The sequence below is a fragment of the Carcharhinus amblyrhynchos genome, chromosome 12 (assembly GCF_965287045.1).
Source record: "Carcharhinus amblyrhynchos chromosome 12, sCarAmb.v2.hapA, whole genome shotgun sequence".
Lineage (NCBI taxonomy): Eukaryota > Metazoa > Chordata > Chondrichthyes > Carcharhiniformes > Carcharhinidae > Carcharhinus > Carcharhinus amblyrhynchos.
Window position 1 is genome coordinate 8,190,930 of NC_137335.1, and position 17,810 is coordinate 8,208,739.

General features: G+C 47.9%; 1 protein-coding gene across 2 annotated transcripts in view; it reads right to left on the reverse strand.

The window, feature by feature from the left end:
- The window catches only part of plcb1 (phospholipase C beta 1), a 657,020-nt gene that overhangs the window by 133,834 nt on the left and 505,376 nt on the right, over positions 1-17,810 (reverse strand). For both annotated transcript variants that reach the window (XM_080200038.1, XM_080200039.1), the window contains exons 12-14: positions 17,002-17,084; positions 15,667-15,751; positions 7,977-8,154 (exon numbers count right to left, since the gene is read on the reverse strand). In XM_080200038.1, coding sequence (XP_080056164.1) covers positions 7,977-8,154; positions 15,667-15,751; positions 17,002-17,084 — 346 coding nt within the window. The remainder of the gene's footprint in view (positions 1-7,976; positions 8,155-15,666; positions 15,752-17,001; positions 17,085-17,810) is intronic.

Below are 17,810 nucleotides of genomic sequence, written 5' to 3' on the forward strand. Positions count from 1 at the left end.
GGAGTGTGGTGACTAGGAGATTTTCACAGTAACTCGATTGCAGTGTTAATGTAAGCCTATTTGTGACACCAATAAATAAATGCAAATCGATGAGGAGGGAATAGAGGGGTACGGACCAAGTATGAGCAGAAGGTTTTTTTAGTTTAGTTGGTGCACCATAGAATCCATACAGTGCAGAAGGTGGCCATTCGACCCATCGAGTCTGTATTGACCCAGGCTCTATTCCCCTGGCCCTACACATTTATTCTACTAATCTCCCTGACACTAAGGGGCAATTTAGCTTGGCCAATCAACCTAACCCACACATCTTTGGAGTGTGAGAGGAAACTGGAGCACTTGGAGGAAACCCACGCAGACATGGGGAGAATGTGCAAACTCCACACAGACAGTGACCCAAGGCCAGGAATTGAACCTAGATCCCTGGCACTGTGAGGCAGCAGTGCTAACCACTGGGCCACCATGTCATCCCTAATCAACAATTGTGTCCATGATTGGCACAGGCTTGGAGGGCTGAAGGGCATGTTCCTGTGCTGTAGTTTGCTTTGGTCTTTGTTCTTATCCACAGAGCTGTCTTACCATCCTACCTCTGCAATCCCCCAGCTCCTGGTCACCCTATTACAGAAAGGATATTATTAAAATAGAAGGAGTGCAGAAAAGATTTACTAGGATACTACTGGGACTTGATGGGGCAATTTAGCATGGCTAATCCACCTAACTTACACATCTTTGGACAGTGGAGAAAACTGGAGCACCCAGAGGAGACCTCTGCAGACACAAGGAGAATGTGCAAACTCCACCATGCTGAAAATTGAACCCAGGTCCCTGGCACTCTGAAGCAGCAATGCCCAAGTCCAAATGGATGCTGGATCCTGACTAAGCCAGAGTAGGAATGGGCTCCCAAAGCAGAGACTCCTGACCCAGTGCTATACCAGTCAACGTCCCGAACCCCCCCCACTTCCCAGATTTCCCCCCAACTCCAAAAGGCAGATCCATTCCTCACAGGCGTATGGTAAACGGTGCAGATCTGGTACTTGGGGTTCAATTACAAATTGAAGGTTGCTCAGAGTCAATCACTAATAAAACTACCTTGGGTTCTGGAGACCAAAGTTTGGAGATGCCTGTGATTTCAAACAAGCCTGTTACACAGGGCTCACCTCGGTCCATTTCACTTGTATCCACTTCATTGTAATGTCATCAATCGGGGGGGACAGTGACGTAGTGCTATTGTCACTGGGCGAGTAATCCAGAGACCCAGGGTAATGCTCTGGGGACCCAGGTTCGAAGCCTGCCAACGACGTGCAAGTTAGATGGATTGGCCGTGCTAAATTGCCCCAGTAGCATCCTAGTAAATCTCTCCTGCACTCTTTCTAGTTTAGTGATATCCTCTGTACAATAGAGTGACCAGGAGCGGGGGAGATTGCAGAGGTAGGGTGGTGGGATGGCTTATGGATAAGAACAAAGAAATGTACATTAACTGGCCCTTCGGCTCTCCAAGCCCGTGCTGATCGCGGACACAATCTGAATTCAACAAAAATCTGGAATTAAATGTCTAATGATCACCGTGAACCGATTGTCGTTAAAACCCACGACTGTCCTTACCCAGTCTGGCCTACATCTGACTCGAGGCTCACAGCAGTGTGGTTGAATCTGAAATGCCCGCGGGGATGGGCAATAAATGTTGGCCCAGCCAGCAACGTCCACATCCCATGAATGAGTCAATAAAAAAAACTGCTGCCGCTGGTTTTGAAAAAATATCACCCACCATTCACCTCTCGCCTTTACAGCAATGGAACTGCCCCTGGACATTCTCGCTTCCACCTTTTTCCACTGGAAAAAGGTACAAAAGTCTGAGGTCACCTACCAACCGACTCCAGAACAGCTTCTCCCCTGCTGCCATCAGATTTTTGAATGGGCCTATCTCGCATTCAGTTGATCTTTCTCTGCACCCTAGCTATGATTTTAACACTACATTCTGCACTCTCTCCTTGCCTTCTTTATGTATGGTATGCTTTGTCTGTATAGTCTCAGGCAGCATGAGTGGCACAGTGGTTTACGTTGCTGCCTCATGGTGCCGGGGACCCAGGTTCAATCCCTGGTTTGGGTCACTGTCTGTGCGGAGTCTGCACATTCTCCCCGTGTCTGCGTGGGTTTGCTCCGGTTTCGTCTCACAGTTGGAAAGATGTGTGGGTTAGGTGGATCAGCCATGCTCAATTGCCCCTTGGTACCCAGGGGGACTAACTAGAGCAGGTTCATGGTATTATGGGGATAGAGACTTGGTGTGATTGTGGTCAGTGCAGACTCAATGGGCCGAATGGCCCCCCTCTGCACGGTATGATTCTGTGAAACAATACTTTTCACTGTATACTAATACACATGACAATAATAAATCAAATCAAATCCAAGTGCTGACCCCAGTTGTCACGTAAGAAGAAAAATGATTGTACAGCGAATGCAATTTCATACTATTTCCTTCCTTACTCGTAGCTTTTGATCTTGCATTTTATGTTGGTGCGGGCATGGTGGCAGGGGTGGCACGGTGGTTAGCACTGCTGCCTCACAGCGCCAGGGGCCCAGGTTCGATTCCCGGCTTGGGTCACTGTCTGTGTGGAGTCTGCATGTTCTCCTCATGTCTGCATGGGTTTCCTCCGGGTGCTCCAGTTTCCTCCCACAGTCCGAAAGACGTGCTGGTTAGGGTACATTGGCCGTGCTAAATTCTCCCTCAGTGTACGCGAACAGGCGCCGGAGTGTGGCTACTGAGGCATTTTCGTAGAAACTTCATTGCAGTGTTAATGTAAACCTACTTGTGACACTAATAAATAAATTTAAAACTTAAAACTTGTCCTCAGGGATGTATTTTGGGATCTGAAACCTGGCTATCATCAGTTGTTTAATATTTCACAGGCCGGATATCTTGCCCACTGAATTCAGTCAAGTCCGTGTTGGTAAAGTAATCTTTTTCAAGAAAATAATGTATTATTTTTCTTTCCACTGCCTTTCTTTAAATTATGGGGACAGCGTGTATTCTCTTGAAAAAAAGATGGTGTGAATTAATTGATGAAAGGATTTAATAGTTTTAATGGAAAGAAACACATTTCTCTGGAAAAGGGGTCCAGAAAAAGGGAGAAAAACCTTAACACTCGATCAAAGTGATGCAGGGCTGATGTCAGGATGCACTTCATTATGGAAAGGATAGTGGACTTCAGAATCTCGCTCCTCGCCTCTCTGTCTCTCTCGCCTTTCTCACTCCTGTTGCTTCTCGCTGTCTCGCGTTCTCTCTCTCTCACTGCCTCTCACTCTCCCTTGATGTATCTTGCTCTCATTGTCTCATTCTTGTGCTCGCTCTCTCTCTCGCTCACACATACTTGCCCGTTGTCTCTCTCTCTCTATCTCGCTGTCTCCCTCGCTATATCTCTTGCTGTCTCTCTCTCTCTCTCAATATGTTTCTCACTGTCTTTCCCTCATTGTCTTAGAGTATCTCTCTCTCTCACTGTCTCTCTCTCGCTGTCTCTACCTATCCCTCTTTCTCTGTCTTTCTCTCTATGTGTCTCTCTCGCTGTCTCTCTCTCTCGCTGTCTCTCTCACTGCCTCTCTCTCGCTGCCTCTTTCTCTCGCTGTCTCTCTCTCTCTATCTGTCTGTCTCACTGTCTCTCTATCTCTCTCTCTGACTGTCTCTCTCTCACTGTCTCTCTCTCTCTCTATCTGTCTCTCTCTCTTGCTGTCTCTCTCTCACTGTCTCTCTCTTGATTTCTCTCTCTCTCTATCTCTCTCTTTCTCTCCATCTATCTCTCGCTCTCTGTCTCTCTCTCTCTCTATCTCGCTGTCTATCTCTCTCTCACTGCCTCTATCTGTCCCACTTCTCTCTCTCTATCTCTAATTATCTCTCTCTCTCGTTGTCTCTCTCTCACTGTCTATCCGTCTCTCTTGCTGTTTCTCTCTCGCTGTCTATCTCTCTCTATCAATCTCTCTCTCACTGTCTTTCTCTTGCTGTCTCTCTCTCTCTAAAGTTTGAATTGAGTTGAGGCTGGGGATTAATCAAGAAATTCAGAATGGAGACTGATAGTTTTCCGCCGGACAGGGACATTCAGGATTATGGAGAAAGGTGGGTCTAGGTGGAGTTTAGATACAGATTAGCCTGGGTCAAAATGAACGGCAAAACATGTTCGATGGGCTGAATGGTGTTTTCCTGTTCCTGACATTCAATATGACTTGGAAGTCTGACATTTCAACAATCAGAAAGCGATGGTAAATGGGATTCAGTATAGACGTGGAACAAATTTCAAGTATACCTCAGTCCAATGCACTGTACGACACTACGAAACAAAACTGAGGATTAACAGTATCTGCATTACTCTTCATTCAGCACCAGATGGCAGTATTTGACTAAAAATAGAGAATCCATGAGATCCTCAGCTGACTCTGGTAACTTATTAATCATTGCAATGAAACAATGTCACCAATGTCCTAACCTACCCCTTGCTTATCTGCGTCGGCAAGAGAATGGAAAATGTTTCGCATTTAGCTTTATTCAATTTGACGGGCACTAACTTGGCAAATGGCACCGGTGAGAATTGACTCAGATTCACAACCAGTTGCAATATTGAGGAGTTATGATTCAGTGGCTTAGGTACAGGGGTGGCACAGTGGCTGGCATTGCTGCCTCACAGTGCCAGGGATCTGGGTTTGATTCTGGCCTTGGGTCACTGTCTGTGTGGAGTCTGCACATTCTCCCCGTGTCTGCGTGGGTTTCCTCCGGGTGCCCCGGTTTCCTCCCACAGTTCAAAGGGTTAGGTGGATTGGCCATGCTAAATTGCCCCTCAGTGTCAGGGGGGTCTAGCTAGGGTAAATACATGGAGTTATGGAGATAGGGACTGGGTGGGATTGTGGTCAGTGCAGACTTGATGGACTGAATGGCCTCCTTCTGCACTGTAGGGATTCTATTCCATGCGGATGCTTGGATGACACTTGTGCTGATGGATTCTCAGCAACTTCTACAGATGCACCACAGAAAGCACCTTTTCCGGATATATCACAGCTTGGTATGGGCTCCTGCTCTGACCAAGCCCGTAAGAAACTACAAAGGGTCGTGAACATAGCCCAATCCATCACGCAAACCAGCCTCCCATCCACTGACTCCAACTACGCTTCCCGCTGCCTCGGAAAAACAGCGCCAGGGTTCGATTCCTAGCTTGGGCCACTATCTGTGCGGAGTCTGCACATACTCCCCGTATCTGCGTGGGTTTCCTCCAGGCGCTCGGGTTTCCTCCCACGGTCTAAAGATGTGTGGGGTCAGGTGGATTGGCCACACTAAATTGACCCTAGATTCAGGGAGATTAGCAGGGCAAACAGATAGGGTTTCCGGATTGTTACTGGTGCAGACTCGATGGGCCGAATGGCCATATTTTATACTGTAGGGACTCAGTGATGTAAGCAACAACCTGAGCTTTTGTGGCTGATGGGAGTAAGTATATCACTCTCTTCCCTGTATCGTGTACAGGTCTCCAGTCAAGTTTCGGAGTGGTTCGTTATGGTTGCATTTTAAACTAAAACATTTATTGATTATGCAAATGATTGCACTGTTGAGGCACATTAATGGGTCTATTTCGCTGAGGAGAAAGGACCCTTCAATGTGAAGTCCCAGTAATCCTCTGCTGTTGCATCTCATTTACATTCATGCCTTACTAATGCAAACAGTATTATCCAGGATTACATAACACGCCTCAGGCATATCGCACACCGACAAACTTCCGCCAACTAAATAACCTCAAACATTGCTCCTAATTAACTGTTTCCCAGCCCCCGGTTGGAACCTTTCCTCTGCCAATGTAACATTGCACCTCACATTGTCAGTAAGCGAGTCCGCCATCAGTGCAACAAGTCATTTCACTCCCTCGACCCAGTGAGCTGTGGCAAAGATTCACCATTGGTGTCATTGAACTAAGCTGAATTAAACTAAAACTAATCTTGGTCCTCAGCTCGTGTGGTTGGCATCTCCAAGACCTGATGTATCTTGGGCCTCCTGTGTGTACCCCGGCTGGGATAGAGCCACACCTGCGTGGTTTAGAGTTTTGACTTTGGCCAGGACCAGGCGGATTGACCTTGCTGAAGACAAAGGTCCCTTACGTGCTCGGGTAAACGTTCTCCAAGGCGACCTCCGTGACAGCGCAGAGTCGCTGAGCAGAGACTGATAGCCAAGTTCCGCACACATGAGGATGGCCTCAACCGGGATCTTGGGTTCATGTCACACTATCTGTAACCCCCACGACTTGCCTGGGCAAGTCCTGTCTGGAGACAATACATATCTCTTTAACCTATACTTAATGCTATCTCCACTCACATTGTCGGCACCTTTAAGGCTTGAATAGCTGTAAAGACTCGCATTCTAATCAGTATTCTGTAAACTGAGTGTATGCTCTGTTTGTGACCAGAGCTCCCCACTCGTCTGATGAAGGGGCAAACCCCAAAAGATAGAAGCGAGAGAGACAGGGAGAATCAAAAGCAAAGTTCCCACTTAGGGATGGAGATAGGGGTAGGATGTAGGCCTCAAAATTTATAGCACACAGGCTTGACCGATGACAAAATTCAATCCTTATCCCGACTGACAGACTCCTTGTGCGGGATTTTCTGGCTGCACTTGTCCCAAGGCAGGAATACCCCACTCGAGGTCAACGGATGATCCGTGTCCCGCACGCTCCGATTCCCATGGTGAATGGGATAGGGAATTTCCACCCCGATATCCAACAGAGCTTAACAAGACGGAGCCAGAGTGGGGTGACCTCTTGCAAGCTGTCCCCAGTGTCCTCTCTAATTCCATCTTTTACTCTTCTTCTGTGCTCTTAAAACTCTACTCTAACTCTTCCAAACTTTCCAATACGCACCCTGGACACCCTCTCTTTCACATTCTTTTTGAAAAATTTATTAGTGCCACAAGTCAGCTTACATTAACACTGCGAAGAAGTTACTGTGAAAATCCCCCAGTGGCCGCCTGTTCAGGTACACTGAGGGAGAATTTAGCATGACCAGCACGTCTTTCAGACTGTGGGAGGATACCGGAGGAAACCCACACAGACACGGGGAGAATGTGCAGACTCCACACAGACAGTGACCCAAAGCCGGGATTCGAACCCGAGTCTCTGGCGCCGTGAAGCAGCAATGCTAACCACTGTGCCATCTGTCTGGGAAAAAGATGCAGAACTCTGAGTACATGTTTTGATTTTGATTTGCTTTATTATTGTCACATGTATTAGTGTTCAGTGAATTGTTTGAGACAAAGCATACCGTTCATAGAGAAGGAAAATAGAGTGCAGAATGAAGTGTCGCAGTCATAGATAGGGTGTAGAGAAAGATCAACTTAATGCGAGGTAGGTCCATTCAAAAGTCTCATGACAGCAGCAGGGAAGAAGCTGTTCTTGAATCAGTCGGAAAGCGACCTCAGACTTTTGTATCTTTTTCCCGACGGAAGAAGGTGGATGAGAGAATGTCCGTATGCACGGATGCAACCAGGCCCTATCCCCCACATATTTACCCTGCTCATCCCCGATACGAAGGAACAATTTAGCATTGCCAATCCACCTAACCCACACATAGAATAGAATCCTACAGTGCAGAAGGAGGCCATTCGGCCCATCGAGTCTGCACCGATCACAATCCCACCCAGGCCCCACCCCCATAACACAATGCATTTACCCTAGCTAGCCCCCCCCGACACTAAGGGGCAATTCTTCCCTGCAAACATTAGGCTTTTGAATGGACCTACCTTATATTAAGTCGATCTTTCTCTACCCGCTAGCTATGACTGTAACACGACATTCTGCACCTTCCTTTCCTTCCCCCCTATGGACTCTATGAACTGTATTGTCTTTTTTGTATAGCGCGCAAGAAGCCATACTTTTTACTGTATCCCGAAACATGTGACAATAATCGATCAATTCGATGAATTCAACCCAACTCCTGGTCCAGTGGCCTGTGGATCAAGGTACCTGCTCCTGGAGACGAGGGTTCGAAGACGCTCGATGAGTCGCTGTACGTGTTCGATGCTTGCTCACTGAGCTTCTTCTTGGCACTTCCATCGGAAGATTTGTGCGCTTTCTTCTTGTTCTTGATGAGAATTTTACCGATCATATCGTGCGGGCTTGGAAGAGGAACTCCAGACTCGAGCTTAGAGAGGACAAAGAAATCACATCCAAATTTCAGACTTTTTGCTGTCAAAATGGTAATATTTTTACTGCGCAGTGCATGACCTCTGTCTGCCCGACATTTTTTATCAGATGAAAAGTGAAAAGTTTATTTATTATTCACAAGTAAGGCTTACATTAACGTTGCAATGAAGTTACTGTGAAATTCCCCCAGTTGCCACACTCCGGCACCTGTTCGGGTCAATGCACCTAACCAGCACGTCTTTCAGACTGAGGGAGGAAACCGGAGCATCCAGAGAAAACCCACGCAGACACAGGGAGAGTGTGCAACTTCCAAACAGACAGTGACCCAAGCCGGGAATCGAACCCCGGTCCCTGGCGCTGTGAGGCAGCAGTGCTAACCACCGTGCCATTTCTTCGGGAAAAAGATGCAACACTCTGAGAATACATTTTGATTTTGATCTGATTTATTATTATCTCATGTATTAGTATATAGTGAATTGTTTCTTTCGCGCCATACAGCCCAATCCATCACACAAACCAGCCTCCCATCCATTGACTCTGTCTACTCTTCCCCTGGGAAATGCAGCCAGCATAATCAAGGACCCCACGCACCCCGGACATTCTCTCTTCCATCTTCTTCCATTGGGAAAAAAACACAAAAGTCTGGGATCACGTACCAACTGACTCAAGAACAGCTTCTTCCCTGCTGCTGTCAGACTTCTGAATGGATCTACCATACATTAAGTTGATCTTTCTCTACACCCTAGCTATGACTGTAACACTACATTCCGCACTCTCTCCTTTCCTTCATAGAATCCGTATAGTACAGATGGAGGCCATTCGGACCATTGAGTCTGTACTGTCCACAGTCCCGCCCAGGCTCTATTCCCACAACTCCGCACATTTACCCTGCTAATTCCCCTGACACAAGGGTCAATTTAGCATGGCCAATCAACCTGTCCAACACACCTTTGGACTGCGGGAGGAGGCCAGAGCACCCGGAAGGAACACACACACACACACACATACATACGTACATACACACACACAGGCGCGCACACACACACACACACACACACACACAAGGGAGAAAGTGCAAACTCCCCACAGTGACTCAAGGCCGGAATTGAACCTGGGACCCTGGCGCGTGTGAGGCAGCTGTGCCATCCACTGTGCCACCATGCCACCCCATGAACAGTATGCTTTGTCTGTATAGCGCACCAGAAACAATACTTTCCATTGTATACCAATACACGTGACAATAATAAATCAAATCAAAAATCAAATTTAAGACTTAGGAAAGGATTTTAATTTTGTTTTAAATGCCATGTCATCCTATGCTAATTACAATTTGTTGTTGTCAATGACTTTGAGCTGCCAGACAGCAAAAGAGTGACTCCATACAAAGCAAAGTGTCTGTAAGTAATAGGGTGCAGAGTAACTTTAGCTATAAACTCTGAGAGACCTTGATGGGTGCTCTACACACTTACTGGCGCATCATCTAATTAAACAGGTTTAATTCCATTCTTAATCCATTTCTGGATTCACTCATTAACGATGGGGTACGTTTGTTTTTGAAAAAATGAAGTAAGAGAGATAGATTTAAATCATAAAGTAAAATAAGCCCATCACTCTCCTTGCTATTCCTGATTTGGAGAGCGTTTGTGTTGGAGTTGTGTAGAAATTTGGTGAGGCCACCGCTGGAGGACTGTGCGCAGTTCTGGTCGCCACGTTATCGGAAGGATGCGATCGCACTGGAGGGGGTGCAGGGGAGATTCACCAGGATGCTGCCTGGGATGGAACGTTTAAGTTATAAAGAGAGGTCGGATAGGCTTGGGCTGTTTTCGTTGGAGCAGAGAAGGCTGAGGGGAGACCAGATTGAGGTGTTCAAGGTTATGAGGGACATGGACAGGATGGGTAGGGAGCAGCTGTTCCCCTTAGTTGAAGGGTCAGATACGAGGGGACACAAGTTAAAAGTGAGGGGTGGGAGGATAGACGGGATTTGAGGAAAAGCTTTTCATCGAGAGGGTGGTGAGGGTCTGGAATGGGCTGCCTGGGAGGGCGGTGGAGTACCTGGATGAGTAGTTGGCACGTCATAACGTTCAGGGCTACGGGCCAAGCGTTGGCAAGTGGGAAGAGGTGGGCAGGTCAGGGCTTTTCATGGATCAGTGCAGACTGGATGGGCCAAAGGGCCTCTTCTGCACCGTGGCATTCTGTGACTTCTCGTCAAGGATGACTGAGTGGCGTTTTTGGACGAGGGAAGTTTGTTTAGGCTGGCGCAGCGTGGCACACAGGAGGTGACTGCCGCCATCGGCAGTTGCGATGCCGGCTGCCTTCATTTCTGGCTGAAGATTCCCATCCCTGGCCTCTGCAGAAGAGAGGAGGCCAGATTTCAGCGGAGTCTCGCTTCGATTCCAATGCCTCGCTTTTGCTGACGTCAGCCCGTTTTATCTCTGAGCTCAGTGGGTGCGGAAAGGGAAAAAAAAAAGTGGAACTGCTAGCACCACACCTGCTCCCATCCAAGCCACAGCCTCTCTCTCCATAGTGGTTTTGCCCTTTGGCTACAATACAGAAGACTGTACAATCTGGATAACTCTAAGAACAGAGGGAAGGGGGAAGGACACCATCTGGTCCCGGAGATCTGTCAGTCTTTCGTGCCATCGTGCATATTCTTTTTCATTCTTTCGTAGCGTGTGAGATTGGACAAGTTGCCTGTCCCTAACTGCCTCCCGAACTGTGTGGCTTGCTTAGGGGCTCAGGGCAGTCTAGAACTGGGGGGTCATTGTTTGAGAATAAGGGGCAAATCTTCTTGGACTGCGGTGAGGAGGAATTTCTTCATCCAGGAAATGGTGAACGTGTGAAAGTCACTATCACAGAAAGTATCGTAGAATCCCTACAGCGCAGAAGGAGGCCATTTGGCCCATCAAATATGCACTGACCACAATCCCAACCAGGTCCTATTCCACCAATCCCACATATTTACCCTGCTAATCCCTTTGCACTAAGGGGCAATTTAGCTTAGCCAATCCACTGAACCCGCACATCTCTGGACTGTGGGAGGAAACGCACGGAGCGAACGTGCAAACTCCACACCGACAGTGACCCGAGGCCAGAATCGAGCCCAGGTCCCTGGCACTGTGAGGCAGCAGTGCTCACCACTGTGCCACCAGGCCACCCTGTTGAGGTCAAAACTTTGTCTAATTCCCGGAAGGAATTACATGTAGCTCTTGGGGTTAAGGGGGTCAATGGATATGGAGGGATGGCAGGATCAGGATATTGAATTCGATGGTCAGCCATGATCAAAATGAATGGCAGAGCAGGCTCGAAGGGCCAAACGGCCTACTCCTCCGTCTATCTTAGAATCATAGAATCCCTGTAGTGCAAAAGAAGGCCATTCGGCCCATTGAGCCTGCACTGACTTCAATCCCACCCAGGCCCTTTCCCTGTAACTCCAGACATTTATTGTGCTCATCCCCTTGACACTGGCATGGACTATGGGAGAAAACCAGAGCACCCGGAGGAAACCCATGTTTATATTTATCAGAGGGCATTTTTTGAAGAGCCAACCACGTTGCTGTGCGTCTGGAGTCACATGTAGGCCAGACCGGGTAAGGACGGCAGATTTCCTTCCCTCAAATCAACCAGATGGATTTTTACGATAGTCACTGATAGTTGCCATGGTCACCGTCACTGAGACGAGCTTTATGTCCAGATTACTAAGTGAATGTAAACTCCACCAGGTGTGGTCCCCAGTGCATTTACCGGGGCCTCAGGATAACTATCGCAGTGACATTACCACCATCGGCACCTTATCTTTCTCACTGGTTATTGTGAGAGCGTCATTTTCTTTCTGAGTCGCTGTCCCTGATTCAATGGCAGCTGCTTTGAGATTGCGAGCAAGCTGGTCTCTTCCACTGAGGCAAAAGTAATTATGAAACACGTCCAACAAACACATGGCATCTGGGACATATTCTGGTGTGTTGGAAGCCAGTTCACTGCAAGCCCTTCAAGTGAGGACTGAACCTGTTTCTGATGCAAATATTCCCTTGTTGAAAAGGTAGGCGCTGCATCGCATTATCAGGACCAGCGCTATTTCCTGAACAAGCTTCAACCATCAAACTGGAAAGGGATCTCTCAAATCTTCCTTTGATTTGGTTTGATTTGATTTATTATTGTCACATGTATCATTAAACAGTGAAAAGTATTGTGTCTTGCACGCTATACAGACACAGCATACCGTTCATAGGGTACATAGGAAAGGAGAGGGCGCAGAATGTAGTGTTACAGTCACGGCTAGGGTATAGAGAAAGAACAGCTTAATATATGGTAAGTCCATTCAAAATTTGATGACTGCAGGGAAGAAGCTATTCATGAGTTGGTTGGCATCTGTTTTCAGGCTTTTGTATCATAGAATAGTTGAATTCCTACAGTGCAGAAGGAGGCCATTCAGCCCATCGAGCCTGCACCGATCACAATCTCACCCAGGCTCTATTCCCACATATTTACCCTGCTAATACCCCTGACACTAAGGGACAATCTAGCATGGCCAATCCACCTAACCCACACACCTTTGGACTGTGGGAGGAAATCGGAGCACCTGGAGGAAACCCACGCAGACACGGGGAGAATGTGTAAATTCCATACGGACAGTAACCCGAGGTGGGAATTGAACCCCGGTCCCCAGAGCTAGGAGGCAGCAGTGCGAACCACTGTGCCACCGGTGGAAGGTGGAAAAGAGTATATCTAAGGTGTGCGATGTCCTTGATTATGCTGGCTGCTTTTCAGAGGCAGTGGGAAGTGTAGACAGAGTCAATGAATGGGAGGCTGGTTTGTGTGATGGATTGGGCTGTGCTAACAACCCTTTGTAAATTCTTGAAGTCTTGGGCAGACCAGGAGCCATACCAAGCTGTGATACAACCAGAAAGAGTGTTTCCTATGGTGCATCTGCAGACATTGGTGAGAGTCATAGCTGACATGCCAAATTTCCTTAGTCTTCTGAGAAGGTGGAGGTGTTGGTGGGCTTTCTTAACTAAACATAGGGGGACCAGGACATATTGTTAGTTTCTCTTCTTGGGGCATTGAGTATATAAATTTGCAGGTCATGCTGTGGCTGTACAGAACCTTATTTGGAATATTGTGTGCAATTCTGGTTGCCAAACTACCAGAAGGTTGTGGATGCTTTGGAGAGGGTACATAAGAACATAAGAACATAAGAAATAGGAGCAGGAGTAGGCCATCTAGCCCTTCGAGCCTGCCCCGCCATTCAATAAGATCATGGCTGATCTGTCGTGGCTCAGTTCCACTTTCCCGCCCTCTCCCCATAACCCTTAATCCCTTCTCTTATCAAAAACCCATCAACCCGCTTCTTAAAAATATTTAGCGAGGCAGCCTCCACCACTTCAACGGGCAGAGAATTCCAGAGATTCACCACCCTTTGAGTGAAGAAGTTCCTCCTCAACTCCGTTCTAAACCGCCTCCCCTTTATCTTGAGGCTGTGCCCCCTAGTCCTACTGTCTTTTTTGAGCGGGAAGAGTCTCTCCACCTCTATCCTATCCATCCCATTCATCATCTTATACGTCTCAATGAGATCTCCCCTCATTCTTCTAAACTCTAACGAGTACAAGCCTAGTTTATTCAGCCTCTCCTCATAGCTCAATCCCCTCAACTCCGGTATCAGCCTAGTAAACCTCCTCTGCACTCCCTCCAGGGCCAAAATATCCTTGCGCAGGTGCGGCGCCCAAAACTGCACACAGTACTCCAGCTGCGGCCTCACCAATGCCCTATACAGCTGCAGCAAGACCTCCCTACTTTTATATTCAATCCCCCTCGCTATGAAGGTACAGACGAGGTTTACCAGGACGTTGCCTGGTCTGGAAGGTATGAGCTATGAGGAGAGATTGGACAAACTCAGCTTGTTCTCACTGGAATGACGGAGGTTGAGGGGGGTGACCTGACAGAGGTTTATGAGTGGCATGGACAGAGTGGATAGTCAGATGCTCTTTCCTAGGGTTGAAAAGTCAAGTTTTGTCGGGGACATAGGTTTAAGGTGCGCGGGGAAGAGTTTCGAGGAGATGTGCGAGGCAGGTTTTAACACAGAGGGTGGTGAGTGCGCTGCCCATGGAGACGGTGGGAGCAGGTATGATTGTGGCATTTAAGGGACATCTGGATAAAAACATGACTAGGATGGGAATGGAAGGATGTGGACTCCGTAAGTGCAAACAGTTTTAGTTTAGGCAAGCATCATGCTTAGTGCAGGCTTGGAGGGCTGAAGGGCCTGTTCCTGTGCTGTACTGGACCTTGTCCTCCCTCAGTTGGACTGGATTTTTATTTACCCTCCTGCTCCCCCAGATTATATATGATTTGTGGGTGGTGCACAATTTTATGTCTTTTTTTATTTGTGGGATTCCCACGTCCCACCACAGACTGAATACCAGTGGAATGAAGGCATTAAGTGGGCATTAGATGCCAAGTTAGAGCTCTCGATTGGCAGCGGGTTGGGAACACTGTATGCCCTGGACCTCAGCTCCACGATGTGGAGATGCTGGCGTTGGACTGGGGCAAACACAGCAAGAAGTCTCACAACACCAGGTTAAAGTCCAACAGGTTTATTTGACAGTAAACGCCACAAGCTTTTGGGGTTTGCCCCTTTCGTCAGGTGAGTGGAGAGTTCTGGTCTCAAGCAGGGCATATAAAGGCACACACAGTTTACAGAATACTGATTAGAATGCGTGTCTTTACAGCTAATCAACTCTTAAAGGTGCAGGTAATGTGAGTGGAGATAGCATTAAGCACAGGTTAAAGAGATGCGTATTGTCTCCAGGCAGGACAGTAAGTGAGATGTTGCAAGCCCAGGCAAGTCATGGGGGTTACAGATAGTGTGACATGAACCCAAGATCCCGGTTGAGGCCGTCCTCATATATGCGGAACTTGACTATCAGTTTCTGCTCAGCGACTGATTCAGTCATACATCTAATTGGTTGGAGAGAGGATTTCCACCCCTCCTCCCCACCCCCCCAAATCTCCTTTGCACCTCTCACTGGATGAGTAATCCAAAGGCTCAGGCAAATACCCTGGGGGGCCTGGGTTCAAATCCCACCACGGCAGCTGGCGGAATTTAAACTCATTTCATTAATCTGGTATCTCGGTAATGGTAACCGTGACAACAAGTCATCGGTTGTTACAAAAACCCACCTGGTTCACTTGCGCTCTTTGGGGAAGGAAATTTGCCGGGTTTACCTGGTCTGGCCTACGTGTGACTCACAGCAAGGTGGTTGGCTCTTAAACGTCCTCTGAACTGGCCGCGCAAACTACTCAGTCCGAGGGCAATTAGGGATGGGCAACAAATGCTGGCCTTGCCAGTGACGCCCCAATCCCTTGGAAGACTAAACAAGAACTTCTTGCGGGTCCTAAAGTCCTTCCTAAAGAGGTGACCAGAGTGGAACATGGTCCTCAGCTGCGCCCTAACTGGAGCTTTTGTAAATCTACCACTTTGTGAAGTTTGGGCCATTTTACAGTGAATCATACAACTCACCGGATATTTCTCCAAATCTTCCATCAGTAGTGCATCTCCGAATATCGACCTGCAGTACTCTGCCATTTTAGCTTGCTGCTTCGGACTGAAGGAACACAAAGACCAGAGAATCATCAAATCCCTACAGAAGGAAGCCATTCGGCCCATCGAGTCTGCGCCGACTCTGACAATAAAGTAGATTACCCTATCCCCGTAACCCCACACGTTTACCTACGCATCTTGAGACACTAAGGGACAATTTAGCATGGCCAGTTCACCGAATGTGCACACCTTCGGAGTGTGGGTGAAAACCGGAGCACCCAGGGGAAACCCAGGCAGACATGGGGAGAATGTGCAGACAGTGACACAGAATCCCAGCCATGGTGAGAGTTTGAAATACGGGCCAGGAATCCCTGATTTCGCTCAGGGCTGGGAATCTCCGACCTTGCCCGGAATTCTCCGACCTCTCCCATGGCTGGGATTCTCCGACCTCACCCAAGGCTGGGATTCTCTGACCTCGACCAGAATGCTTTGACCTCTCCCACGGCTAGGATTCACTGACCTTGCCTGCGGTTGGGATGCTCTGACCTCCCACCACTGCTGGGATTCTCCAGACCCCCTGCAGTGAACGAAGATTTGGCTGAGCGCCAAATTCTCCATTCTCGCTGGAGGCAGCAGTGGCGGGGGTGTGAGGAGCCAGAGAATTCCAGCCAGGCTCTGATATCTTCAGGTGTAACTTCCAGCCTTTTGTGTGTGTGTGTGTGTGTGTGTGTGTGTGTGTGTGTGTGTGTGTGTGTGTGTGTGTGTGTGTGTGTGTTTGTGTGAGTATGTGTGTGTGTGTACATGAGTGCGTGCATGCGTGTGTATGTGTATGTAAGTGTGTGTGTGCGTGTGAGTGTGTGTGTGTAAGTGTGTGTGTTTCTGTAAGTGTGTGTGTGCGTGTGAGTGTGTGTGTGTAAGTGTGTGTGTTTCTGTAAGTGTGTGTGTGCGTGCGCATGTGTGTGCGTGCATGTGTGTGTGTGTTTGTGTGTGTGCGTGCATGTGTGTGTGTGTTTGTGTATGTGTGTGTGCGTGCATGCATGTGTGTGTGCGCATGCATGTGTGTGTGTTTGTGTGTGTGTGTTTGTGTGTGTGCGTGCGTGCATGTGTGTGTGTGCACATGCATGTGTGTATGTGTGTGTGCCTGCGTGCATATGTGTGTGTGTTTGTGTATGTGTGTGTGTGTGAGTGCACATGCATGCGTGTGTGTGTGTTGTGTGTGTGTGTCTCTCATTCACTTTCATTACTTTCCGCCTTCTTGCAAGAGCAGTGATTACAACAACACGGTCATTGCTGAAAATTGGTGTAGATACTCACGAATCAACATGGTTTTCAAAGGAGAGGATAACTGGATATGGGGACGTTTTAAAAGCACATTCAGCAATTGCTTCAATCACCTCCTGCAAAGCAACAGAGGAGGAAGAAAAGAAAGTATTTAGTTTGCTGTAATTTGTGGAGATTATTTAAATTCATACGCCACCCATGACTTTTTCCATTCATTAATCAGCGTAGACCGACATGAATGTCTCATGAAGCTTCTGCAAATCAAAGCAGCTACTCCGTGACATGAAAATGCACCTTTTCAAATGGTTAAAAATCAGGTGCTGCAACCAAACAAAACTCCCCTGACTTTGACAACTACGCAGAGGCTTTATGTTTCGTACAAATCCCTACAGTGCAGAAGGAGGCCATTCGGCCCATCAAGTCTGCACCGATCACAATCCCCCTCCGGCCCTATCCCCGTAACCTCCCACAACATTTACCCTTCTAATTCCCCCCTGACACTAAGGGTCAATTTAGCACGGCCAATCCACCTAACCCGCACATCTTTGGACTGTGGGAGGAACCGGAGCACCTGGAGGAAACCCACACAGACACGAGGAGAATGTGCAAACTCCACACTGACAGCGACCCAAGGTCAGAATTGAACCTGGGACCCTGGCGCTGTGAGGCAGCAGTGCTAACCACCGTGCCATAAATGATGTTAATATTTATGATCAGCTATTACCTTTGAATCTAGCCGACTGAAGGTTGTTGGGCAGAGAAAGAGACTTCAAACTGAATCGATGGGCAAAGATGCAGCAAATGTGCATCAAACCCAAAGATGTGTGGGTTAGATGGACTGG